General features: G+C 54.2%; 1 protein-coding gene and 1 long non-coding RNA gene across 3 annotated transcripts; both read left to right on the plus strand.

Annotated features, from left to right (window-relative positions):
• The first annotated feature begins 417 nt into the window (after positions 1-417).
• KAZALD1 (Kazal type serine peptidase inhibitor domain 1) lies at positions 418-3,562 on the plus strand. Its single transcript, XM_045438630.1, is given in 5 exon segments — positions 418-459; positions 461-956; positions 2,144-2,304; positions 2,386-2,533; positions 2,727-3,562. Coding segments are annotated over 5 exon segments (942 nt in total). The 3' UTR covers positions 2,822-3,562.
• Positions 3,563-11,833: 8,271 nt separating this feature from the next.
• Positions 11,834-25,535, plus strand: LOC123576971. Of its 2 annotated transcripts, XR_006701662.1 has the most exons (4): positions 11,834-12,571; positions 14,038-14,104; positions 15,234-15,375; positions 25,317-25,535. It is a non-coding gene; the product is annotated as an uncharacterized LOC123576971 (long non-coding RNA). The 2 variants fall into 2 exon arrangements; XR_006701661.1 differs by lacking the exon at positions 11,834-12,571 and having other exon boundaries at positions 13,865-14,104.
• Positions 25,536-26,001: the final 466 nt, after the last annotated feature.

The raw sequence follows: 26,001 nt of genomic DNA on the forward strand, positions 1-26,001 counted from the left end.
TCTACTTTTTCCATGTTTCCTCCCTTGTTAACAACTCCTTAGCTCTGGGGCCATCCATTCCCATCTACCTCTAGGACAGGAAGCTTCAGAGTTGGATGGTCTGTGGTGCTGCTGCTGGGTGTGTGTGTGTGTGTGTGTGTGTGTGTGCGCGCGCGCGCGCGCGGGCGCGCGTGTATGCTGGCGCCTGAGTTTTACCATCCTTTCCTCTCATCTGTCCCCAACCCCAGAAACCCGGTCCGATCAATAACTGGATGACTCCTAGAGAGTCACTATGCTTCTGTGTTGAGGGTCTCCTTGACTCCAAGGCAGCAGGGAAGGGGGCAGTGCGTGGGTCAAACTTTGGTACAAGTAACAGTGAGGTTGCTTCTGACCTCCTGACCTGGCTTCCCTCCCTGGCAGGGTGCCACGAACGCGCTGATGCCCAGAGCGCTCGCAGGGCTTCCAGCTAACCATGCCACGGCCGCCGGCAGCTGCCCTGGCGCTGCCCTCGCTACTGCTACTGCTGGTGGTGCGGACGCCGCCCCCGACAGGCGCGCGACCGTCCCCAGGCCCCGATTACCTGCGGCGCGGCTGGCTGCGGCTGCTGGCGGAGGGCGAGGGCTGCGCTCCCTGCCGGCCAGAAGAGTGCGCCGCGCCACGGGGCTGCCTGGCCGGCCGGGTGCGCGACGCGTGCGGCTGCTGCTGGGAATGCGCCAACCTCGAGGGCCAGCTCTGCGACCTGGACCCCAGCGCCCACTTCTACGGGCGCTGCGGCGAGCAGCTTGAGTGCCGGTTGGACGCAGGCGGCGACCTGAGCCGCGGGGAGGTGCCGGAGCCGCTGTGCGCCTGCCGCTCGCAGCGCCCGCTCTGCGGATCCGACGGCCGCACCTACGCTCAGATCTGCCGGCTGCAGGAGGCGGCCCGCGCTCGGCCCGACGCCAACCTCACTGTGGCGCACCCGGGGCCCTGCGAATCGGGTACGCACGGCCCGGGGTCCCTACCCCTGGCGCTCGGGGCGCTCGAGGCACTGATCCCCGACCTCCGACTGAATTGGTCTCTGGCCAGCGGAGCGAAAAAGATGAGGCAGGGGAGTGCTCGACTTCAGTATAAGAGCCCGCGCTCGCTGCTGGTCCGCAGAGACCGCTGCCCTAAGGTACGGTCCGAGCTTTGTCAGCAAGCTGTGTGCCCTGAGGCGCGTGAAAGCTCCTGACCCGGACGGCGGGACGGACTCCTCTGAGGGAGCAGGCACACAGCCAATGATTGGTCTCCCAATAGGGAGAGAGTGAAGAGACTCCCAGGCTTTGCCCAGACCGCTGGAGCCCAGGCAACGCGATTTGGGTTCCAGTGAGATGAAATCAGGTTTCACTTGGGCGGATTCGGATTCGCAGAGCAAGCTGTTAGCCCAGTCTCCCGCCTCCCTTCTCTTTCTTCTGGGCCTCGGGAGTAGTGAAGGAGGGGGCTCTTCCAGCTCCTCCCTCCCATCCCGGGTGGGGGTGGTGGTGGTGGTGGTGGTGCTGAGGGCCATTCAAGTCTCAGGTTTCCTTTGGCAGCTTTAGTAACTTTCGCTTCCTGAGCCCCTTTGAGGGATCTGGCCTGGCCTTGGCTGCCAGGAAAACAAACACCGGCAGGGTCCCAACACTTTACCCCGCAACTTCAGGCTTTCTGCCTGCTGCCCAGATCTGGTTTCAGGTTCTCTGCCTTTCCCACGTGGGAATCCCCCCCCCTTACCCCCTTCCTTGGTCCCAGAGTGGGGGGTAGGGGGAGGGCCGCTCTTCTGGTCTTTGGCAACTGGACTCGGTTAGGAAAGGGGGAGGGTAGGGGGAGGTGTCAGTTACTAGCAGGACAGGGGCCTAGAGGGTGGAATGAGGACAGGGGAGCAATCAGGGACAGAGTGTGGCTGCCAAGCTGAGGTGTGGACCTGTGTGCTCGTTCGTGCATCCTGTTGCATGTACCTCGCCACTTCTGGGTTTGTACCTGTGTGTACCCGCACCTACATTTGTACGTACCTGTGTGTACATGTCATGTCTTGCTTATGGAATGGATGTGTATCTACCTGAGCGTCTGTTGTGTTTCCCCGCAAACACATCCATGAGGGTTCATACCTGGGCTTCTTGCTGGGCGAGATGTGCCACCCTGTTCTCAGGCCTTCCGCCTCCACCCCTAGAGCCCCAGATCGTGTTGCACCCATATGACATTTGGAACGTGACGGGACAGGATGTGATCTTTGGCTGTGAGGTGTTTGCCTACCCCATGGCATCCATCGAGTGGAGGAAGGACGGCTTGGACATTCAGCTGCCAGGGGATGATCCCCACATCTCAGTGCAGGTAGGATAGGGAGCAGAGGCCTCCCTTGGGCAGCCCAGGGTCCCCCTAGAAGGATCTTGCTGACCCTTTCTCTGGCTCCAGTTCAGGGGTGGACCCCAGAGGTTTGAAGTGACAGGCTGGCTGCAGATCCAAGCTGTGCGTCCCAGCGATGAGGGTATCTACCGCTGCCTGGCCCGCAATGCTCTCGGCCAGGTTGAGGCCCCAGCTAGCCTGACAGTGCTCACGCCGGGTAAGGGGGAACCCTGGGCTCCGGGGACTGGGGGGACTGGTGGTGGATTCAGGACCTCACACGTGCGCGCGCGTGTGCATGTGTGCGCGCATATGGGTGCACATGCAAGTATGGCTTTCTCACAGTCTGGGACACGTGGGTACCGACGGCCCCTCTTTCCTGTTCTCTCTCCTCTGCCCACATGTGTTTGCAGACCAGCTGAACTCTACAGGCATCCCCCAGCTGCCATCCCTACATCTGGTTCCTGAGGAGGAGGCTGAGAGTGAAGAGGGCGAGGATTACTACTAGGTCCGGAGCTCTGGCCTATGAGGGTGGGTGAGTGGGGACAGTATTCATCCCTGCTCTTGAAAAGACCTGAAAGGGGGAGCGGGGGCCTTTAATCACTTTAATGCCCTTAATAGGGGAGACGTGGTAGTGGTAAGTAGGAAGACAAAGTTGGAGGATAAGGAGAGAGGCAGAGACTAGGGGTGGTGGGATGCTAAGAGGCCCATGGAGGAAGTGCCCTGGCCAAGACAGTCTCCAGCGGGGACCAACCAGGCAGAAGACAGCAGCTGCCTGCTGGTCCCTAGGCTGGGTGGGGGTGTGGGGGCGCGTGAAGAGTGGGCACAAGGAGGCAACCAAGGTCCTCCATTTCTTTCTGAGACCCCTCCCTCCAGCCCTGCTCAGCCAGTCTTTCTAACTACCCTTTACCACAGCTCTGGCTGTTATTTTTCTAGTCCCTAACCTTTGCCTAGCCTCAGTTTACCCTTCCTCAAAACTCACCTTCTAGAAATTTCCCCCCTCACCTAAGTCCCAATAGCACTTACTAACTGCAGTCCTCTTTGCTGTTGGCCATCTGTTGTCTAGAAAAGCATAATGGAGCATGGTTTAGTCGAGGGCAGTAAAATGGGCATTTGGTCATGACCGGCTTCTGTCATTCTGGAAACCCCACAAGGCCAGCACCATATCTTATACCACTCTGTATTGGACAATGCCTAGCACGGGACTAGGCACAGTAGGCACGCAATAAAGGATTTATGAACAAACTGAGTCACACGGATGCACAGATGGTTCATGCAGATGTGCACATGAAGACCACATTTCCTTGGGAGGCATCCAAAAGCTGTGGGTCCCACTCCCTAAGCACACGCCTGCCAGATGTACGGAGGGGAAGCTTGAGCTGGGGCCTCCCGTGCCCTCTAGGGAGGAAGGCTGAAGCCATCTGGTTGGAGGGAGGGTATCTTCCCAGTCTGGTCTCCATTTGTGCTGGACTAGAGTTAGAGTGCCTGCCCCCTCCGTTCAGCCCACTCTGGTCCCCTCCCTAGGCAGAGTGGCAAACCAGGTCTATGTGGGTAGGGCCCCAGTGTAAAAGCACAAGCTGGATGAGGGAGGGGAGGTGCTTGGCCACCAGTATGGACCAAGCCCTAGGATTCCCCTAGGAATCCACCCATTTCCTTGTTGAAACCAGACAGAAGTCAGGTAAGCCTGTTTCCTCATCTACCAACTGTGACCTGTCCTGTCTGGCTGAGGGTCCCTCACAGAGCCACGTTTTTTTCCCTCCCCACATCTCTCTTCACACTCTCCTTACCTAGCCAAGGGGCACTGGTGAGGCACAGTGTTTATTGAGTGATTGAAGCAGAAAATGAAAACTTAAGTTCGGGAGGCCTAGACCCTGTGTATGGATGGCGACAGTCTCCTGCGCGCCTGGGCTCCGCCTAGAGCCTGGCGCCACCACCGGAGGGATTGCAGTTGGCTCAATGTCTGAGCTTGTCCTTTGGGGCCCGAAGCAGGGAGCCCGGGCTCTTGGGAGGGGCGTGGTCAGGAATCCCAAAGCGAGGGCTTGGCGGTGCCTCCCGCGGAACCGCAGGGCTCCTGCAGAGGCTAAGCCAGAGGACAGCTCTCATGGCCTAGTCCCGTCTAGAGCCCGGCGGCCCCAGAAACTGCGCTCCACGGCACGAGGGCACGAGCGGGTTGGATACTTGAGGCGAATTCCAAGGCGACCGTGGAAGCAGGAGTAGGGACGTGAGCAGTGTGCCAGGGATAGAGGGGTCGTGTTGTTTGGCGTCCGGAACAGAAGGTGGTGTGCTCCGGATTGAACGAGGCGACGTGGTCAGGGTTCTGTGGAAGCCTGGGGATCCTTCCCAGGCTAGTTCTTCGAAGGGGACTCCGGCGCAGCTGTGCTCGAAGGCGCCCCCTGGCGGGCCCATCGATCCTACCGCGCCCACCTGCAGAGCAGAGGCTCCACCCGACCCATCCAGGGTCACACGCACCCCCGGAATCCGTACTCCTTGTTTGCTCATGCAGACTTTGTAGAGTATTCGCGTGCAGCCTCCTTACAGCCTCAGTTTCCCCCCTCCGCAACCCTGCTGGTTTAGGCCCCGCAGCCTGGAATAGAAGGAATCCCGGCTGCTCTACCCCCCCCCCCACTCCCACCCCCTCCCTCCTCTGCTCCGCGGACGAGCTTTAATAACGTCGCTGGAAAGTGACACGCGATTTATTATTAAAGTAATGCGGGGACGGGAAAGGTTTAATAAACGCGCTGCGATGCCGAGGATTATTCACCGCAAATAAATGAGAGCGCGGGCGGCGTTTTAATAAATAATTTCCCGCCGCTCCCAGGGGAAGAGAGGGGAAGAGGAGGGGGAAGCAGAGCCGCTGCCAGAACTCCGGCCTCGCCTCCCAACGGGTTTCCAAGCCTTCCCCGCGTTTTCTGTTCGAGGTTGCTCACCCCCGAAATGTGAGGTTCTGTGGAAGTGGCGGGAGGACCTCTGTCGCACCCCACTTCCCTCACCTCCGGGATTTGAAGTGGTTTGGTTAAGATGAGCGAATGTACTTCCTTCCGACTCCAAGCCAGAGATCCGGAGTCAACACTGGACCGGTGCAGGAGGGGTTAACCGGGACCTGCCCCTCCCTAGCCGAGGGTACTAGGTCCCAGGGCCTGGCCATTCCCTAGGCTTTTGGCTGACTCCCGCTGGGCATCCAGGGCACGATGTCGGGGGTACGCCGTGGGTCGGAGGGCTGTGTGTACAGGAGTGTAGGTGCCACACGTGTACAGATGACCTTGACTCGCTCCTCCGCCGTCGTGGGGAATCTGCTTATTACTACGAAGGCTCCTAGTAAAGGCCCTTGAGCACGCTGTTCTGAACAGAGGGAGTCTGGGTGAGGCCCAACCCTTGGCTCACTGGTGAACGGGGCTGGATTTGAGGGCTGAGCAGAACAGGGACCCCCAAAGAGGAGTCCCCCCCCCCCCCCAACAGAAGCCTGGAGGCCCAAGAGGAGGAGTTCGACTTCGGAGGGGGGGCGAGTTTGCAGACTTTGGGGACGAAGGATATGTCCACCGCCCTGCTGGGTAGGGGAGTGACGGGGAAGCTCTTGGGGTACGCCGGCTCCACCAGTTTTGTGCCTTGGCCAAAAGGGGCGACATCTCTGGCAACACTTGGGAGTACAGGAAGTGGCAAAGGAGTGCCATCTGGTGGATATTTCTGGTTGCAGCAGCCAGACCTGGGGGGGGGGGGGGGGCTTGAGACAGTTAAATGGGGAATTTCTGAGTAAAAAGGTGCTTCTATTTGTATTCATTTATGTATGTGAGTGTGCACACGTACGTACACCTACATATATGTGTATATGTGTGTGATATTTACATGTAATGTCTATCATATGTTCATAGTAGTTATATGTGTGTGTGTGCTTACCTGCATTTTATGAGGTGTGTGTATACATGTATCTATGTACATCACAATATGTTATATATATGGATTATCTAAAAGCATATGTGTGTATGTGGATAACCATGTAGACACGTATATGTATGTGTGTGCATAAGCATTGTATACATGGATATATTGTTATTTGTGTATATACATGTATACACATTTGCAAATATATGTTCCATTATGTATTATACATTTATTTGCAAAAATATGTTCCATTACGTGCCGTTCTTTCAACAAATACTTGTTATGTGCTAACATCATTGTAGGAACTGGAGGTACGTCACAGAAAGTCACATTGTCCCTGACTTACAGAGCTTACATTCTGTTCTAACATGTGCATGTGAATGTATGTATACTTAGATTAATTATATACGTGTGTGTTTACAGGATTACATGCACATGATTGTGAAACTCTGTCTACACATGTGAGGGGCAGACAAGCTTAAGCACTCTTCTGGTGGACTTGGAGATTTATTGAACTTTTTTGCTCAAAATTTCAGGTCCTATCACCTAGGACTCTATTCTAAGTGTGCACACAGCTTAAGGCAGAGGGAAATAGGCTGGAGACACAGGCCCATCACCTCCTGGGATATATTTTGGTCACTTCCTCAGCCCTGTAAATGACTAGATTCTTTCTAAAAGGGTGAACAGTTATGGAAATCCACTCTGGGTAATGAGATGTTAATGAAGCTCAACTCTCACCTCTCAAAGCAAAGCACCTTGGGAGGAAAGTTTGAAGATTGGGATGGGTGGGAATGGAGTCTGGGAAGGTGGCGGTAGGAAGGAGTTCTCTGAGGGCAGTGGTTGGGGCATGTAGAGAGTAGAAGGGATCTGATCTGGAAGGTAGTGATGGGAGCTCTGGGAGTCAGTTGCAGATAATGGAGGGTGTTTTGAGAACTCTGGGAGGGATGGGCTGGTGGATAGAGATGGGGCCCAATGGGAGTAATGAGGTTAGGATTAGGGATGGAGTTGGAGGGGTCCAGATATAGCGGCTCTGGTGGCAGTCTCGGGGTGGAACCTGGAGGCCAGCTCAGATGGAGTCATCCCTGCATTTCTCCCCACTCTCCCTTCTCCATTCTGGGGCCCCTAATGTTCTCTAGTCCTCTCTCTGCTCAAGCTGGGTCCCAGATATGCTGGTGGCAGAGAAGAGTGGAGGCCGTGGGGCTTGGCCTGGCTCAGGTGACTCACTGGTAGGCGAGGTGAGGCACGGATCCCAACACCACCGGCCCATGAAGCCTCATCCCAACTGCCTGGGTCATTGCCCGCCGCTTTGCCATTACCGCCTTCAGTGTGGGCTCAGCGCAGGGGGTTCAAACAAGGGTGAGGCCTGGACCTGGGAAAGGTCACAGATCCCCCTCCCCACATACACATTCCTGGGACTGAATTAGGAAAGGTGCTTCTGAATGATTTCTTCCTTCTTTCCCTCCTTTGCTAGATGTTTTCCAGATGCAGTCAAGGCCAGAAGCCTTCAGGTACTATCCTCACCCTTGGTCTGTGGCAACATCTCAAGCCCAACTATTTCCCCCTAAAACCAGGGCTTCTGTCCCTTCGTTGCCTCTCTTCCCTTCCTTCAGTCTCTCTTTTCTTCCCAGGGTTGAGATCTTAGATCCCTGGTGTGTACAGGGGGAGGGGCTGAAGACAGAGGCTGGCTTTATTTATTTATAAATCCCGGCCTGAATTTATTTTTGACATTTTCTCTGCCAAGCGAGTGGCTGAAGGCTCTCTGAACAGGGTGGACAGTTACGAAAGCCAGCTGGGGTGACAAATGTTACCCCACAATCAAGTCTCACCTTGTCCCCTTGGGAGGCAGCACGACCTTGAGGGTGCAGAAGTGGGGTCTGGAGTTCCCTGGGAGAAAAGATAGAGTCTTTGTGAGAAGAGAGAGGGTCTCCCGAGATGAGAGTTGAGGACTCAGGGACAAACGCTTCCTACCTCCCACCCCACCCTCATCCCAGATCACTGAAGCAGGGCTGGAGAAGGCCCCACAGGCCTCCTGGACTCCCCTGACCCTCAAGAGACCCAGGTTTCAACTCTGGTTTCCCAGCTCCCCCTCCTCTGCAATGTGAATTAGTGTTAGAAGGGTTTGAATTCGGGGGGTAGTAGTTGGGGGGGGGGGGCAGTCTCAATGCCGATGGTCTCTGAAGGGCAATGATGGGTCTTTGCGAGTAGAACTAGACCTCAGAGGTCAAGGATAGCCTGGCAAGGGCACATGGGGTTTTGCAGTACGGGTTTGAATGTCAGTTCTACTGCTTTTTAAGTGCATACCTGGGCAATTTTCTTAGCTTCCCTTCTTCTGTGTCCTCCTCTGAAAAATAATATAAAACTTGCTCTGTAGGGGTTATGATGACATTAGAGATCTTATAAGTAATGTGTCTGGAACACAATAGTAAATGGTCAATTTTACTACTACTATTTGTGGGCTGATGAGTTGCATGGAGATGGGGGTAGGGTACCTAGTACAGAGCTTCCTGCTGAAGTGTGTGTGTTAGAAGATGGGGTGACTGCAGTCTTAGTGCCTGCCTGGAGGGGGCCTTAGGAATTGGGCCTTTGGAGGAGGGAAAGGGCTAAGGCAGGGTGGGGATGGGTAGGAACTGGGCCTCCGGAGAACTTGGCAGTCTTTAGCCTCACCTTCAGCCCTCCTCAGGGAGCCCCTGTCACAACCCAGGGCTCTAGCTCTGAGCTTGCAGGGAGGGGCGTCCCCCAAACTCACCTCCATCCATCTCTTTTATCTGGGCTGCTGAAGGGCTGGAGCTCCAATGGGGCCTCTGATGGGGAACAGATACAGACCAGGCGGAAACAGCCGGAACTGTGCTGAGCTGGAGCTGAGGACCAGGCCAGGGGGTCAGTGAAGACAGATAAAGCTCAGAGCAGCTGGGGACTCAGGGGACCCAAGGGGAGGGGCAGGAGGGGCTTAGGGCAGACTGTGTCCTGGGAGGAGGCAAGGGCCGGAAGCTCCTGATGGGGGCCAGTGTCCATCAAGGCTTTCAAATGTGCAGACAAGGCCTTTCATGACTCTTTGGGAGGAGAAAAGGAGCAGAGTTTCCTCCCCTAGGTGGGGCTGCAGGAAGGCCAGGGATGGCCTGCCTGCCAGGGATGAGGGTTCCTCTCAGGGTAAAGCTGAGCCTGAGAACAGGAGGGCCTCAAGTTCCCGGCCAAAGGCAGGGCTTTTGGGGGCCGCCTTACCTTTAAGGTGGAGATGGGAAAAGGGTTGGTAAGCTATTCTGCGATTTTAGTTCCTGTTTTAATTAACTCTGAAGGGCTTGGGGCCTCCCTGAACACCAGGGAGAGGAACGGAACAGACGTTTATTTTCCTCTTTTCCCTTTTAAAGACAATTTTATTAAATCACTTTGTTTTCATTCTGGCTTGAACATGGGGCATTTAAATGGAAAAGTAATTATTTCACCTCGTTTGCTTATGGAGAAGGGAGAGTCAGGAAAGGGAGGGATGCCAGTAAGAGGAAGATGCTGGCAGCTTTGGACCGGCACGTGTGCGAGCAGGCACACGTGCACGCACACACACACACACACACACACACAATCACACCCATGTTCATACCAACAGCAATGTCTACACATATGCCCTCACATCGGCACACACTGTGTACCCACAGAACGACATGCCTTGTCCACATCTTCCCAAACACAGACACCTCACCTCTTGGAAGCACATGTCTACACTCTCCTGAAGACACACTTCTTCCCCACAGCCATGCTTCCAGGCAAAAGCGCTCTCTCTCTCTCTCTCTCTCTCTCTCTCTCTCTCTCTCTCGGGCACAAACACTCCCAACATGTTGTGCTGGGAGTGCAGTATAGGCCCTCTTGTGGATACCTGCAAATGACCCTTCTGAACACTGTGGTTTACGTGTGCACACCCCCCCGCACAACCCCACACCATATTCAAGTCCTTCTGAGCCTATTGAGGTACATCATCACAAGCACACCCAGGTTCAAACACACAACTCTCAGTCTCACACCCCATGCACACCCTGCCAAGGATGCCTGGGGACAGATTTGGGTGGGGGGAGGGGGACATTGTCGTGGAGAAGGTGGAGGAGTAGTGGACCTCTGTCTCATTGGGATTCCTGGGCCCCCAAATCTACGTATTCCCCAGACCACTCCAGGAGTCCCTTTCTCTGCACCTGTAACGATCTTGGGAGGCCTGCTTGTGACCTTGATTCTGCAGCCTCTGGGACAGAGCTGCTGCCTCCCTCCCTCCCACCTGGCCGCTGGTGGAGGGCGGGAGCAGGCCAACAGGTCTCCCAGGCTCAGCCCGCGCAGGCTGGGACTCAGGTTCTAACCCTGGCTTCCCCCACTCGCCCCGCCCTGCCTGGCTGTGTGGATCGGCGGCGTCGGAGGGGTTAAAACTTCGGTAGCGCGCCCCCCTCCACTCCCACCCCTGGCTGGTACATGGAGGGCTGGGTTTGCGGGAGCCGTACCTGTACTTTGTCTTCATCTGTCACCCCTTCTGACAGTCAGATACATCTTGTGGGGGGGGGCGTGGGGGCGGGGGAACAATAATTAACCTCTCCCGTCTCATACCCCAAATACCGCCGCCTCGGCCCGGCTGCAGCAGGGTCTGCGGGAGAGGAGGAGGGAGGGAAGGGAGGAGATGGAGAGGGGCGAAGGAGAGAGCCGGAGACGATTGGGAGGAAGGGAGCGGAGAGGAAAGGCCCTGACATTTTTATTGCCCTGCCAACCTCCTGTCCACGCGCTCTTTCCACGCTCTCTTCCTGGGGAATGGCGGGCAGTTTCGAGAGGCGAGAAGAGTACAAGAAAGCATTGTGTGCTCAGAATTCACCGCTTCCCCTCACATCCGGGAGTTCGGGCCCCTCTGGAAGGCACTGGGGAACAGTGGGGTAGGGGGGAGGTTGTCTGCATACTAGCTTAGCACGGAGACCTGGAGGAAGAGGAGAGGGCTTTGGACCATGTAGCCTCCGTGGGGATGCCATGCCGGTATCTCCCATTTAGGACAAATGACTGGAGCCTGTGTTAAGGATTAACTTTTCTTTCAATCAGTGAAGGGGGAGGGGTCTTATGTTATTTCTGGGGAGGCAAGTGACTCCAATGCCAAAGGACCCTGGATTAAAAGCTCTCCAGGTTTGGGGTGGGAGACAGAGGACACTTTGAAAAAGAAAAAAAAAAAAAAGCCTTTGGGGAGGGAGTGGCTGGAATCAGAGCTTAGATGAAAAGAAGACGAATTTGTCTTGGGCTAGGTCCTTGGATGAAGCAGGCAGGATTCAGGGTCAGACAAGACTTGCCTGTAGCTAAGGGGATGGACTTGGATATAGAGCATTCCCAGGCGGACTGCTGTGTGTCCGGGGTATACCCAGGAAGGAGCTGGGAAGCAGCCAGAGGGGAAGAGAACTGTTGTTGTCACTGCTGGGGCTGCTGGGGGCACAGAGACAGGGCCCAGCCTGTCCCCCGAGCAGCCTGAAAGCCAGGGGATTCTAGCATTTTCCATCTCTTTGAGAAGTTGTTAGTCAAATCTGTCATCGACAGCATCTGAGAAATGGGACCTTTCCTCCAAAGTCTCTGATAGACTTGTGGACCCAGCATTCATTGTCCACGAGTCAGGATCCCCAGTTCTCATTCTGGTTCTGCCGACAGAACCAGTTTTAGCTAGCTGCGGGAATGAAGAGAAGTCATTTAACCTCTCTGGACCTCAGCTTTCTCATTTGTAAAGGGGGGGGGGGAGCGGGGAGGGCTGATGCGACAAACTAGAAATACCGCTGCTACTGGTGTCCTATGATCTTCTAAGACCTGAGGAGCATTGACAGCCTCAGCCTTGTCCCCCTCCCCTTATTCTCGCTCTGTGCTCTGAAGCCTCCGCCTGAGCAGCACAGATGCAACTCCAAAGAGGCTCGCTTTCTGCTCTCTCTCCCTCTTCCCCTCCCCCCTCACACACACACACACACACACACACACACACACACACACACACACAGCCTCCTTGCCCCATGTACTGTGCATCCCTGGACTCCCAATCATCCATAAAATTTGCTGTGGTTGGGAAGGAGCCTGGGGCCAGGGCACCCCAACAGAAAAGCTGACTCTGTGTATTTCTGCTAACAGAAAAAAAAAGAAGAAAAGCCTAGCTGAGCTGGAGAGCGGGGCACCAAGGCACAAAGTTAGCACTGGTAAGGACTTGCCAAATGGGGAGAGGGAGCATTGGGAACGGAAAAGAGCCAGGAAAGGTGAAGAGAGAGAAAGAGAAGGCGCAGCTCAGCTGCAGGGGACTCACGCGGAGAGTGAGGAGTGAAACGCGCTGACAGCCTTGTCAGGAAATCACCTCGAAGCATCCCACACCCTGGTCTGTCAGTTCCATCTCCCCAGGGGAGGAGCCCCTGTGAGTCACTGCTGCCGTCGGTCCCCTGGATTTCACTCCCCACCCCCAAGCACACAGCTCTGCTCCAGAAGGGAATTAATTTCTGGCTCTTATTTTCTTCACCTGGAGAAGTGCTGGGCATTTTGGCAGCATAAGGGGAGAGGAGAGAAGCAGAAGAAGTCACGACTGCCTAGGGCAGGGGGGTGGCGGGGCGCTGAGTGACCCAGGGCAATGTGGTGCCTTGGACTGAGCTGGTCTTCTAGGCAAGCACGGTACTTAAGGAAGAAGGGGTTTTTGCTCTAACAGCATGGGGCCTGGGACAGCAGTAGGCCACCTAGGACCCGTCAGGGGCCCTGGAAACAAACTGGGCTCTTGTTTAAACTCAGTCCTGCTGAAGGGGAGGCTTGGAGTTGGAGGGAGTGGTTCGGGCAGCCTCATTTGTGGAGCAGAGAGTCTCTCTCTCTCAGCCCTGGGGGGGTCAGAAATGAGTCCCACTTTCTTCAGGCACACTCTGGGGGTTCTTCTCTGGCCCTGCCTCCTTTCTCCTAGTGCCTCTTCAGTTGGTATAAACCTCATGTTCTGGCCCCAGTCCTGACTGTCACCCCCAGAGCTTCCCCCATCACGTCACCCATCCATCACCTTCCTAAGGTGACAGACTCTGCGTCTGTCTCTAGGAATCCTTTTTATTGTTTTTATTTTTACAATCTAGTGCACGAATATAGGATTAGAGGAATTTCAAACGATCCAGAAGTGCGTAGAGTAAGAAGGAAAAGCCCCTCTTTCCTCTTTCCCGCTAATCTTATTCTCTTCTCTGTAAGTTACTGCTCTGAACAATTTGGTGTGTATTCTTCTAGATCTTTTACATATCCACCATACACGTACAGTCGGACAGACGCACACACAAATTACATTGAAAAACAATTACTATGTAGATTTATCATGCCATACTACTATCTTATTATTTGTTCTTTTCACTTAAAAACTATCAGAGATATTTTCCAGGCCAACACATAAGGATACACCTCAACACATATAGATGTTTCACATGGCACTCCATAATAGATTTCACCAATTCCTTATTGGTGGGCCTTTTTGTTATTCCCAAGTTGTTCTTTTACAAACAATGCCACGGTAAGCCTTCTTAAACGTATGTCATTTTGTACAAGAATGAGTGATTCTGGGGCGCCTGGGTGGCTCAGTTGGTTAAGCGTCTGACTTTGGCTCAGGTCATGATCTCACGGTTCTTGAGTTCGAGCCCCACGTTGGGCTCTGTGCTGACAGCTCAGAGCCTGGAGCCTGCTTCAGATTCTGTGTCTCCCTCTTTCTCTGTCCCTCCCCTGCTCATGCTCTGTCTCTTTCTCAAAAATAAATAAACATTACAAATTGTTTTAAAAGGAATGAGTATTTATGAGATTCAGATTTCTAAAAACGGCATCACTGGGTCCAAAGACACTCGCTGTATATCTAACTTGGATTTTTCCTTTAAGCTTGAAACTGACATTTCCAAGCAAGTGCCCGTGGATGCTTCCAAGATGGTGATCTGGTTATTTCCAGGTAAATGTCTCCAACACTTCAAACTCAGTAAGTCCAGTTCCAAGGTCATTATTCCCTCCCTTCCATCCTGCTACTCTGCCTCCCAGACTACATTGGTCAGCATCACCCTATAGATCTTGTCACCCACATGCCACACCTTGGGTCATCTTTTTTTTTTTTTTTTTTTTTTTTTAAATTTTTTTTTTTTCAACGTTTATTTATTTTTGGGACAGAGAGAGACAGAGTATGAACGGGGGAGGGGCAGAGAGAGAGGGAGACACAGAATCGGAAACAGGCTCCAGGCTCCGAGCCATCAGCCCAGAGCCCGACGCGGGGCTCGAACTCACGGACCGCGAGATCGTGACCTGGCTGAAGTCGGACGCTTAACCGACTGCGCCACCCAGGCGCCCCAAGGGTCATCTTTGACCAAGGTGTCTGCGTGTCCAGATTTGCCCAGGATTGTTCAGTGTATGTCTACTGTCTTGGTAAAATGACCGATAGTACTCTTTTCATCCTCAAAACCATTCTGGATTGGACAATAAATTATATGGTCACGCTATTCCTCCTCATCTGATTCCTGTTCAACCCATCAGTAAGTCCCACCAACATTGTTAGGCTTTGGTGATGACAGGCTCTTAAACTAGCCTCCTGCTCTGTATTTCTCCTCTGTTCAACACATCCTTAGTCCTCACCACCAGTCTTGTCTATTTAGGCCACGACTTTTATCTTATTACTCTCCTGCTTCCCATTGCCTACAAGACGGAGTCCACTCTAGACCCATCTTACGCCATAGCTGTCCAGAGAACATACACCCATCCGACAGGTCGGGAATCTGTATCGCATTATCTGGAGAAGGGCTAGTAATCAGGCACTGGAAAAATTGTTCCATGCCCCCTAGATCTGCATGAGATGGCCTGGCAAGAGGAAGACAAATTAATAATTGATGAAGAGAAAAGATTTCATGTGGTCTGAATGAATCCTGGAAAGTGGCTTGGTGTCTCTCTGAATTCAGATCTGGGGGTGTCCATAGAGAGAGGTCTCCTTGGGCAACACCCCCCCCCCCCAACTCACGTTTTCTCCCCACCGCTCACCTGCTTTTTCCCCTGGTTTCACAAAATTCCAGCCAGTTTTCCTCCATTTCTTGTTCCAGGGCTGGAGTCCTCAGGGACCTCTTTTCATGTTTGGCCATTTCTGGTTGGCTCTCATCCAGCTGCTGCCTGCCTGCTGCACTCCAGGCCAACTGGGAGCAGCATTCTACAGGATCAAGGATCACAGGAACACCCAATCGTTGGGTAAGAGTAAGGGTGGCAACATAGAGCCCATTGTACGTATATGTGGTATTGTTAGAGTCGGACTTCAAATGCTTCAAGCCACATCCTGGGGGAACTATTCTAGGGAAACTTCAGGGTGGGATTAGTCAGAACTCCCTCTTCCTCCCCCACCACGTTAACCCCTACCCACCTGAGTCTTTATGATAAGCCTCCAGACCTCTTCACCAAATCTAAGGGCACCTGCAGCCTTTCCACTCCCTTCCCTGGCATCCCCTCCCTTCACTCAGATGTTGCCAAATGGATGGTGAGCCTGGATAGATCCTGGTGGCCAAATTCCAAACAAAGGGGGAGGCATCCTGGCCCCCCGCCAGTGTTCCGTCCATGGTAATTTGGCAGGAAAGCGCCAGCTGCATATATCTGCACATCTGTTTATGCCTCTGGCTTGTTATTTATTCTCTGCCTTTCATGGGCAGCAAAGCCAGAGCGCACCTCAACTCTTCCCAAGTTAGATTAACCAGGAAAGAAGGCTGGGACACTCAGTCACTACAATTGCTGATGTTCATTGAAGGGTATGCCTTCTCTAGCAGCTGCTGCCACTTTTCAAAGAGACGCAGAGGAGAGGCATGAAAGGGAAGGGAGGAGGCGGGAAAGGGTGGGAGGAGAGGGAAGGAGAGATGAGGGAGGGCTGTGGAGTTAGAGTTTGTAGTTATGTTGGGAGTCCTTCAGGCAGATGGGCCGATCCCTGACCCCACTGGAGATGGGGAGAGCTGGCCAGCCAGTCTGAAACACAATCACTCTGACCTTCCTTCCTGCTAGATACCGTGTTTCAGCGTGTGTGTGTGTGTGTGCGTGTGCGTGTGCGTGTGTGTGTGTTCTTGTATGCTGTGGGTGAGCAACAATCCTGGGGATAAGTCTTTTTAACAGAGGTTACATAAGACAGGCTTCTTAAGGTGCTTAAATAACTTTTCTTGAGGAATTCCTGGGATGAAGTATGTGGTGAAGAACCAGGGCCAAGCTCTGTCCCTGGGATTAAGAAGGAGAAGTAGCGAGGAGAGAGAGGAGAAGGAGGGAAAGAGGGAGGGTTAAAAGGAAGGGCAGGAGGAGGAAAAGGAAGGAGTGTTAAAGAGTAGAGAAACATGTTCAGCAGGGAAGAAAGAGGGATGGGTGGAGGGGCCTGGAAGTTTGGAGATCCTTGGCATAGGTGCTATCCTTGGTCCTGACTGACAAAGGTCCCAGGAATATCCCAGAGTCCCTGTCTTGGATGGTCCTCCCAACTCCCTACAATATCCTTTGAAAGGGACTGAAGGATTTTTAGAGTAGGAACAAAGCTCTGGAGCTCATCTGGTGAGAACTGAATGCACAGATCTGACCCCTCCCACTCTTACTCCATCTCCCTCTCCTGCCTTTTTCAAAGCAACCCCCTGTCCAGTCAATGCTCCTTGCAGGGGACAGATAGGTGTGGGCCCAGAGAACCCTGGGTAGGGCTCCTGGTTAAGAGTGCGGGCATCTGAGCCCTGGGGACCCTTGGCCTGAGTGGAGGAAGGTGGGGGTGCCCTAGTGTGGGGAGCGCCGGCCCGGTCAGACTTAAAGCAACTAAACCCTACCAGATTCTGGACAGACATTTTGCTTCTACTTTCCCTCGCCTCCTGTGCAAAACCCAAATACCAACATCATTTTTACCCTCCTTCAAAAAATTATATGTAACGAGCTGTTCACAGGCAGTACTTGCACAGATGGGGGTTTAATCAGCTGGAGTCTAAGCACACGGGCATTCCAGCCTAATCCAATTCCCATCCGTTCATTAGGGGAAATATTCATCACCCAGAGATTACAGCAGGGCCAAAGCTCTGAATGGATTCTAAAGAGCTGTCACTGGAGCAGTAACCGCACCCGCCGAGACAGGAGGCCAGATTGTGCAGAGGGGGCCTGGCAGCCCCTGGCCATGCCCCGGGACCCCTGGTCCTATGAGGCTACTTCATAGTTTTTGATTTTGTTTTTGCTTTGAGAATCACTGTTTACAGGCCTGGGGGCCAGGCACCAAGGGGGAAGATAGGGAAATATCAACTGCCTTTGGGAGTCCCTGTTTAGAGGGGAGACACATCATCCCTTGCTTGTAGGGAACCCCCAGTCTAATGGGGAGAGAAATGGCCCCCACTTTCTAGACCGCTCTCCGAAGAGTGCTAACTTATAAGTGACAGACATCTTTGCCCTAAAATCTCTAGCAAGAAGCAAGAAATTACCTCCTCGTGAAGGCAGAGGTAAGAGCATGACTCCTACCAGTGCCTACAGCAAATCAGCGGCAGAAGTTGGGCACAGAAGGCAAGCTGCAGACTCCAGACTAAGGAACACCATTACTTCCCTTCTACCATGGGGGGAACTGGGCCAGGGGAAGCCAGGGAGAAGGGCAAGGGACATCTCCAAGTTTGGCCTCTCCCAAATAGATGAGACTCTCATTGGTGTCAAGTGACTTTCGCCTTCTGGCATTGAGAATCTTGACTATTTCCCTGTGGTACCTGCCCACACCCAACCCAACCAAGTGGTACCTTCCAACTTTTCTTGAAGTTCGGAAAACCTATTTGTTGATCTCCACTGGCTTCCCTGGTGCCACTCTATGTCTGCCATTTTTCTCTTATCCTCCCTGGTAGTGTTGGTGGGTGTGTTGCCTCAGGTGGCACAAACTCATCCCAGAGTGTGTCTGACCCAAGGGCAAGGCATTCAAGGGCTAGACTGTGGCCTCAAAGTCTGTAGCACTTCCTGCCACCTTCAATCCTAGACAGTCCTATGGGCTGAGGAGAACTGTCACCTGCATCCCCTGTCTCCTCTGCCCTCTGCTCACCTGGCCCAGGACAAAAGTAGGGGAGGGAGAGAATGGAGCATGTGGCCCACCTTCCCCTAGGGGTGAGGGAGAACTTTCTGGACCAAGCACACTGAAATGGAGACCTGAAGGGTAAGGGGGAAATGCCCAAGTGTGGGGCAGGATGGGGACTGTCACCCTTATTGGCCCCTTCTGCTCCTCACACGTCTTTTCTCCCAGACTTGTGGGACTGCTTCTTGGCTCAGGGCCCTTCAGTCCAGTCTCCTCAAGAGGTCCTCCTCCACTAGCCACACCCTGCCCAGCATCCAGCATCCCCAGAGACTTCCCAACTCTGGGATTACACCGGGACACTTTCCCCTAGGGATTCAGTTGAAAGACGTAGGACCCAGAGGAGAAGGATCCAGAGAGGGCGGGATCCGGGTATTCCTCAAAGGGAGCAGCTGGTGGCAAGAAGGCACGTGGTGCTGCTGCTCCCAGGGCCATGACCTCAGGTGGGGATCAGAGACCTGGGGCAGAGGGAGCTGACAGAGGGGACGAGATCCAGATAAGAAATGAACAAGCAGGAGAACCACAGGGATACCTGAGAGTTCTGGGGTGTGGGGATCCGTAAATACCCTCTCATTCCAGCACAGATGTAACCTACCTGGGACATGGGACCTGGAGCCACATCCTGCTGCTGAATGGGAAGTGGCAATACGGTCAGGGGCCTGGCTTCAAACTCTGTTTTCACCCTTCCTAGCCATGGCATCTTTGGTCAGCCACTGCTGTGTATCTGACTCTTGTTTCTTTATCTGTAAAAGTTAGGCTGAGAACCCAGGACAGAGATTTATTACAAGGAATTGGCTGATGTGATTGTGGGGGTTGGCATTGGGTTCTTGATGCTCTGACTCCTTCTAAGGGGGTGGGCCTGAGTGGGGCGGAGCATGCGTTATCATAATATATGCATATTTTATATGCAGGAGATCTATTTCAAGGAACTGGTTTCCGCAACTATGGAGGTTGGCTAGGCAAGTACAAAATCTGTGGGTCATGCAATCAGGAAGGAAAGAGAATAGCTCAGGAAAAAGTTGGACCCCGGGGCAATGGTAAGGCCATTGTCCACAGCCCATCAGGAAGAGGAGTCTAGCGAGGGGAGGGCAGCTGGAGTGTCCTTCATCAGGAAGTGTGTCCCTTTCAAGGGCTTGCCTGCTTAGGCCAGGCTCACAAGGGGATACTCTCCCTAAAGTTGACTAATTAGGGACTTTAATTACATCTTTCAAATCCCTTTGCAGCAGGCCCTAGATCAGTGTTTGCTTGAATAACAGGGAGAGGGTGTGTGTTTGCTACAAAGTGGCGGCCGCCCTCTCTCCCGTTCTCGGAGAGAGTGTAGCCTGGTTGGCCCGTCAAAGGAAATCACATGGCAAAAATGATTTTTATGAAGATTAACTATTAGATACTCTTTGGGACAGTTTCCCGATAGCTGGGATTCGCTCGGGAATTTACACACCAAGGAGCTGAGGCTCTGCTTCTCTTAACAGAGGGGACCTGAAGAGGTTCCGGCCATAGTTGTCTTTGGTCAGAAGCGAGGGTGTCTCTGTGGGACTCCTGAGGTGTGTGGATATGGCACATCATGGGGAGGACCTCAAGATCAACCAGTGCTCCGGAGATGCCCTGCCCTGGCAGTTGGGGCCACCGCAGCCAGAGCTGCGGCAGCAGATGACCGTCCCGGCCCTTGGTGACCGGTGGGGCTGCAGCAGGTAATTACCGGGCAGAGGCTGGGAACTGACAGGGTAATTATTAGCTTCTAATTGCAGGGCAAACCCAGGCCGAGATCCTTCTCTCCAAAGCAGAGGGCATTACTATTTGCATAGCAATTAATTACTTTGGGAGCTGCGGAATTTAATTACCCACTCGTCCGCAGGAGCCAATAATTAAATTACTCTCAGAAACAGGGTATTTATTTCCCAGTTAGGCTGAGCAGGTAGCTCCTACCTTGGGGAGTGAGCCTGGGTGGTGACCCCTGAACCAATGGTTGGCCCCCCGACCTGAGCACTCAGAGTGGCAACCTCGGTGCCGCAGGAGGGAGTGTCCGCCCCGTGATGCAGACGGACGCTCCACACACACACAGATGCGGGCCCTCGTGGAGCACGCTCAGACCCAGGGGCTGACTCTCACACACGTGGTCGCCGGTGGAGGCAGGGACGCGCGCGCGCACCCACAGCGTCATGTAAACCATGGACGTAGCAAGAAGGGCAAAAAAGACCAAACAGGGCACTTTTGCTCTGTCGTTTGGCCACAGCTGCTTGGCCTAACTTGTGTCAAAATGTCAAAATGTATTTTTAGTACCGTGTACTGTGGCCAACAGACTGATTCTGAGTCCATCTAGTCCTTCCAGAACCTCTTTTCATCCCCGATTCCTCTCAGGGCTGTGTCGGGGTTGGGAGGGGCTTAGGGCAGCGTGGGGCTTAGGGAAGGATTGAAGAACATCACTTGATAGTAATTTAAAAAATCGGAGAGTTTAATGTTCCTGCATCAAAATGTCCGTGTCAAGATGTCATATACTCTTGAGAGATGGGGGCCTCTGGAGTCTTCCAAACAGAGTGGCCCTTGGGAGCAGGGCTGTGTTAGGTTCAGTCCTTACTTCTCCCTCTTCATAGAAGGCAAGGTGGGGCTGGGGTCATGGAGGTAAGAAGGAGCTGAGGGGAGGGGGAAGCCACCAAGGGTGTGTCTGGATCAGCTCACCCGCTGACTGGGACAGCCTGTCCCCCAGGCCTGAGAAAGCCTAGAGGTCGGGTGGCATCATTCCCGTTTCCCCCTGGCTGTCCCCCAGGTCCACCTGCCCTGTTCTCCACCTCACTGCCTGGGCAGTCAGTAGCTGCCAGCCAGTTGAGGCAAGGCTTTTGCAGAGTGTGGGGTGACGTGTCTGGCTCCGGTGCTGGGGATCCCAGCGGTAGGGCCGCCTGCTGCTGGTGATGAGACGCCCAGTCCTCTGGGCCAGCGGACCCGGGGTCTTTGTGCGCCAGCACCCTCAGAGGAAGGATGGAAGAGATCCGGCTCGCCTCCCTTGCTCTTCACTCTGGGAAGGGTCTCAGGCGAATCAAGTGGGTGCTGGTTATTCTGGCCTTTTAGATTCCCCCTCCCTTTCCCCCAGGTGACATTATTGAGCCCCTGCTGTGTGCAGGTCCAGAGCCAGGCCACCTCCCTGCCCTGCTGCCTTTGGTTGCGTTCCCAACTGACATCGGCGCCCAGCCCTGACCTCTTGCACCCCTCCTCCCAAAGCCTAGAGCTGAGCCCTGCTCCGACCCCTCCAGCTTGGCCTCAGGGCCTCCCGAGGTGGGATCCTATAGGCGCTTCTAATGCAGCTCTCCCTGACTCTGTTCAGGGCACCCACCACCAAGGAAGAGCCAGGGCCGGCCCTCAGCCCAGGCTGCTGACAGCAGCGATTCATCTCCATCACAGTAATGGCGTCCCCATTAATCGGCCATAAACTAATAAAGCAAGCACTTTCCACCCCACACCCCCCCCCCCCAACTTCATTAAGTCTTTAGTACATTAATATGTCTTACTTAGTGTCAGCTAAGCCTCTTTCTCCGTTTGGGGTGGAGCACGGTGGGATGGGCGCCTTGCCCGGTGGGCGGGTGACCATGACCCCTCCCGTGGCCTGGGCAGAGGGTCTGCTGACTCAGGGCCACCCACCCCCCTCTCCCTCCTCCTCCGCCCACCGCCCGCTGAGAGGCCCTAGAGGCCCAGGGAAGCAGGAGCAGGAGGAACAGGAAGAAGTGGGGAGAAGCAGAGGTGTAGGGAGGAAAGAGGAGGAGGAGGGAGGGACTGAGGAGGAAGGGGGCTGGCAGGAAAGGAGGAGACGGGATGGGGGAGGAGCCGTGCACCTCCAAATTAAATTTGTGATTCAGGCATCAGATGGGCCGACAGCCAGAGATTAATTCGACTGATCGAGTTATAAAGAGCGGGAGGCCTGGGTAATCAATCTTGCAGCTGTCAGGCCGACAGGCAGGAGTATTAACCTGGCGAGACGGCACATACCGAGGACTTCTTCATTTCATTCACCCCAACCACGTCCCTGACCACCTCTGGCCTGTCTCTCCAAATAATAATAATTGTGGCTGTTAACGATGACAGAGACAGGCTCTTCTGCCAGGGCCTTCTCTCCGGGAACTCCCGCCCGCCGCTCAGTGTGACCAGAAGGCAGAGCAAGTAACAGCCGGTGGCCCTCCTTGAGAGGTGGGGAAATCGAGGCAGGGACTCCAACAAGACCTTCAGACGGGCCAGAGGTGGGGTTGGGAAGGCACTTGGAGATAAGGACACTGTCCTAGATCCCTCTTGCTCCCCAGGGAAGGAGCTGTCCCCCAACGAGGGGGCACAAACCCGTGGCACTTTCAGCTCTGGCTGAGGAAGCTGGGCTCCAGCTGTCTCCTCCTGGCCTCTGCCCACCCCAAGCACAGCTCTGAGTGCTGAGTGGGCTGCTTGGAGGCCCCACCCCGGCCTTGGGCTGGGGCCCTGTTCTTGCTGGCAAGCCACCTTTCCTGCTCCCTCTCCTCGCCCGACAGTGTCAGTCCGCACCTGGGGTGGGGTGGGGGGTCTCCCTGCAGAGACTTGTGGAAACACCATCCCTTGGGCAGAGAAGGGGTGTGTGTGGGGGGGACACTGCCTTGAAGTTGACGCCTCTCTCAGTTCCGGCTAATTTTCACATCCTTCAAACTCTGATATCTCTTTCTTCCTTGCTCCGGGGAAAGGAAGGGGGAAGAAGGCACAGTGTGTGTGTGTGTGTGTGTGTGTGTGTGTGTGTGTAGTTTTGGGGGGCCGTGTATAAAGATGTGATGCGGGCATGTAAAAAGATACCTTTAGGGTATGAGGGAAGTGAGCCAGGACTGAGTCAGCCCTCTGAAATCCTCAGGCCAGGGTGCACTGTAAGTAATGAAGGCCTTGGACGGTCAAGGTGAGGAGACAGGAGTCCTCTCCTCCTTTCTTAGTAAGAACCAGGCATAGCGTTACTTGAGGGGCCATGGTCCCTCTAGTGCTCTAACAACGTTATCTATTATTATGTTGTGATTATTATTGCCAATCTAGGGACCACCCCACCCTGCAGACAACAATACAATTCTCATTTATTGTGTTCTAAGTATTTCTAGATTCTTGCTAAGCGTTTTATATATGTTACAACTTTAATGTTCACAAAAAGCTCTACAGAGTAGGTTCAATTTTCAGTCGCATTTTACAGAAGAACACTTGAGGTTCAGAAGGGTTTGGGTACTTGCTTAAGCTGGCGTTGCCAGGAAATGGTAAAGCCAATAGTTGCCCTGCCCAGCGCCTCAGTACAGGCTGACTTTGCCCAAGGCCCCCAAATTCACTTGCACTCCACCGTGGCCCCTCCTCAGCATCCCCTATTGGCTGATTTTGGATATCTCCAGCTGAGGTTCCCTGGGCACCGGATCCCTCTGGGTGTGAGGAGGGTGGGGAGGGTGGTGCTGTTTGTTCAGAGGGTGGGGTGGGGAGGGCTGGGTGTCAGAGAACACTCATCCAGGGCAAAGAGAAGAACAGGGCCCCGCCTGGGGAGGCTATTCAGTGCCCTAGAGTAACCCCAGGGAGTAGGATTGCCCCCTCCCCAGGCCCCATGGCCTTTTGGGAAAGGAGAGGGTGCTGACTTACCCACATCCCCCTCCTCCCCAGGGATGGAACAATTGGAGGGATGCCATGCTGGGTGTGTGTGGCAGGGAGGGATCCTGACTTGGATGGATCTAGAGAGAAAGCTCTCGCTCTCTTGCCTGACCCCAGCTGGGGCTGGTTTGGGGTTGGGGTGGGGGAGTGGGTCTGACTGGGGAGGCAGCCAGGCCAGCCCCTCTCCCAGGCTCCCTGGGACCCATTTCAAGTGGCTGCTTCCAGGCTGGGCCAGCCAGAGGGAGGGGGAGTGGGAACAGGGAGACTGCTTCCAAGCAAAGGTTCAAGGGTCTCCCTTCCTGAGCCCCTGCCCCCTTGCTCAGGGCAGCCATTGATTCCATGCTGTCAGTCTCAGCGTCTACTCCTTATTCTTTATCCGGGGCCAAGCAAAGGAGAGTACGTGCCACCCCCAGCCCATCTGGAGGTCGTTCTTGTACTTCGGGTGGGGATGGACGAGGTCCCCTGGCATAGACCCTCAGGGACCAGAATCCCCAAGTCTGAAGGCTTTGATCATGGGGGTAGCTGGGGATTTAACCTGTTGTGGCTACCCTCGCACACTCCTGTCCCCTCCCACCTTCTCCTTCATGCCAGATCCTGCATTGAGGCCTGGGCTTTAACAGTTCAGGGGCCTCTTGTGACAGTAGTGTTGGGGGGGCGGGGGCAGCGTTCTCTGGTTTCTAGCTTTCTCGCCCCATCAAGGTGGGAGTAGAATGAGACCCATTCTCATTCTCAAGACAGTAGAATGAGCTGTCTTGTCATGAGCACCATGATGGCGCCTCGAATCTTCTCTATGCCTTAGCTCCCCATCTAGGTAATAGGGAACTGCCTCCATGATCTCTGCCTCTTCTGCCTTAGGAGGGGGAAAGGTGGGTTGTTGGGGAAGGAGAGAGGAGAGATCTTCTAAGGCAAATCATGTAGAACATCTCTTTCAAAACCTGGCTGTCTCTCAAAGCCTCAGTTTCTTCATCTGTAAGATGGGAGAAGTAACGCCTACTTCCGTGGCTTGTGGCGGTGCTCAAGTGAGATGAAAGAGATGGCTGTCACTGTGTCTGGCACATTGTGGGTGCTGAATACACATCAAAACCATCAGCCAGAGCAGGGCAAGAGCTAGGGGTGTGGTGGAGGTGTGGGCTTTAGGGGAGAATGACTCTTTCTCGCCCTCTGCCTTCCTTACCTCCTGGCTCCTGATCCCTTACCCGGTGACAAGCCCGGGCAGAGGCCTTGGACTTGGACGCCCCACTCTGAAGAGCTCTTGGACAAGGCTGGGAGAATGTCTGTGTGCCGGACAGAGATGTACTCGAGGACTGGGTGTGGTTCCACATCCCTGTTTCAAGAATGGAATTGTTTGGACATCAGCCAGGTGGTATATGTGAGTGTGTGTGTCAGTGCACGTGTGTGTGTGTGTGTGTGTGTGTGTGTGTGTGTGTGTGTGTGTCTAGGCTCAATGGCTGGCATCAAAATACTTGCTGATTAATCTCTGTCTTCCCGTACCCAGCCCTGGTCCCCTAGAAGCTTCAGGCCTTCACTGGTGTCCAATGGGCCTGAGGGGGCAGAATCAGGCCCAGGAAGATGGATTTCCCCGGTCCCCTCAGCCCCAACCCAGCAGGGGAGGGAGAAGACTGCTTCATTATGTTTAATGGGATTATTGGGGGGGATAGTAGTCATGGGGCATTAGCTGCTAATTGGGTCCATAATAAAGTTAATAAAGCTCTTATGGTCTTTGCCATTAACTGTAATTAAGGGGGTGCTCTGTGGCAGGGTGGGGGGTGTTGGCGGGGAACGGGTACATAGCTCTTGCTGGTAGAAGGAGCCAGAACAGGAGCAGGTGATGGGGAAGCTGGCAGCCATGCCAAGGCCAGGAGCTGCACCCCGGGCTGGGCTCACCAGCAGGTCCTCTGGGAGCTGGAGGGGATGAGGTGGACAGGAAGGGAAGGGCGTCCATGATGCGCTGTACATAAGAGCAGGGGGAAATTATTAACCCCAATCCAGATGTCCATACCCTTGAGGAGGCTCAGAACACAGAAGAAATGGCACCTCCAAGGAGAGATGGTATGGACGAGCTATGAGCTTCGGGGCCTGACTCCAGCTCGGGTGTGCTGTGTGACCTTGGGGAGGTTATATAACCTCTCTCAGTCTCCGTTTCCCCCTCCATAACAGAAGGATAATAATGGCGCTGTTCA

Source organism: Leopardus geoffroyi, chromosome D2, assembly GCF_018350155.1.
Source record: "Leopardus geoffroyi isolate Oge1 chromosome D2, O.geoffroyi_Oge1_pat1.0, whole genome shotgun sequence".
In the NCBI taxonomy this organism is placed as follows: domain Eukaryota; kingdom Metazoa; phylum Chordata; class Mammalia; order Carnivora; family Felidae; genus Leopardus; species Leopardus geoffroyi.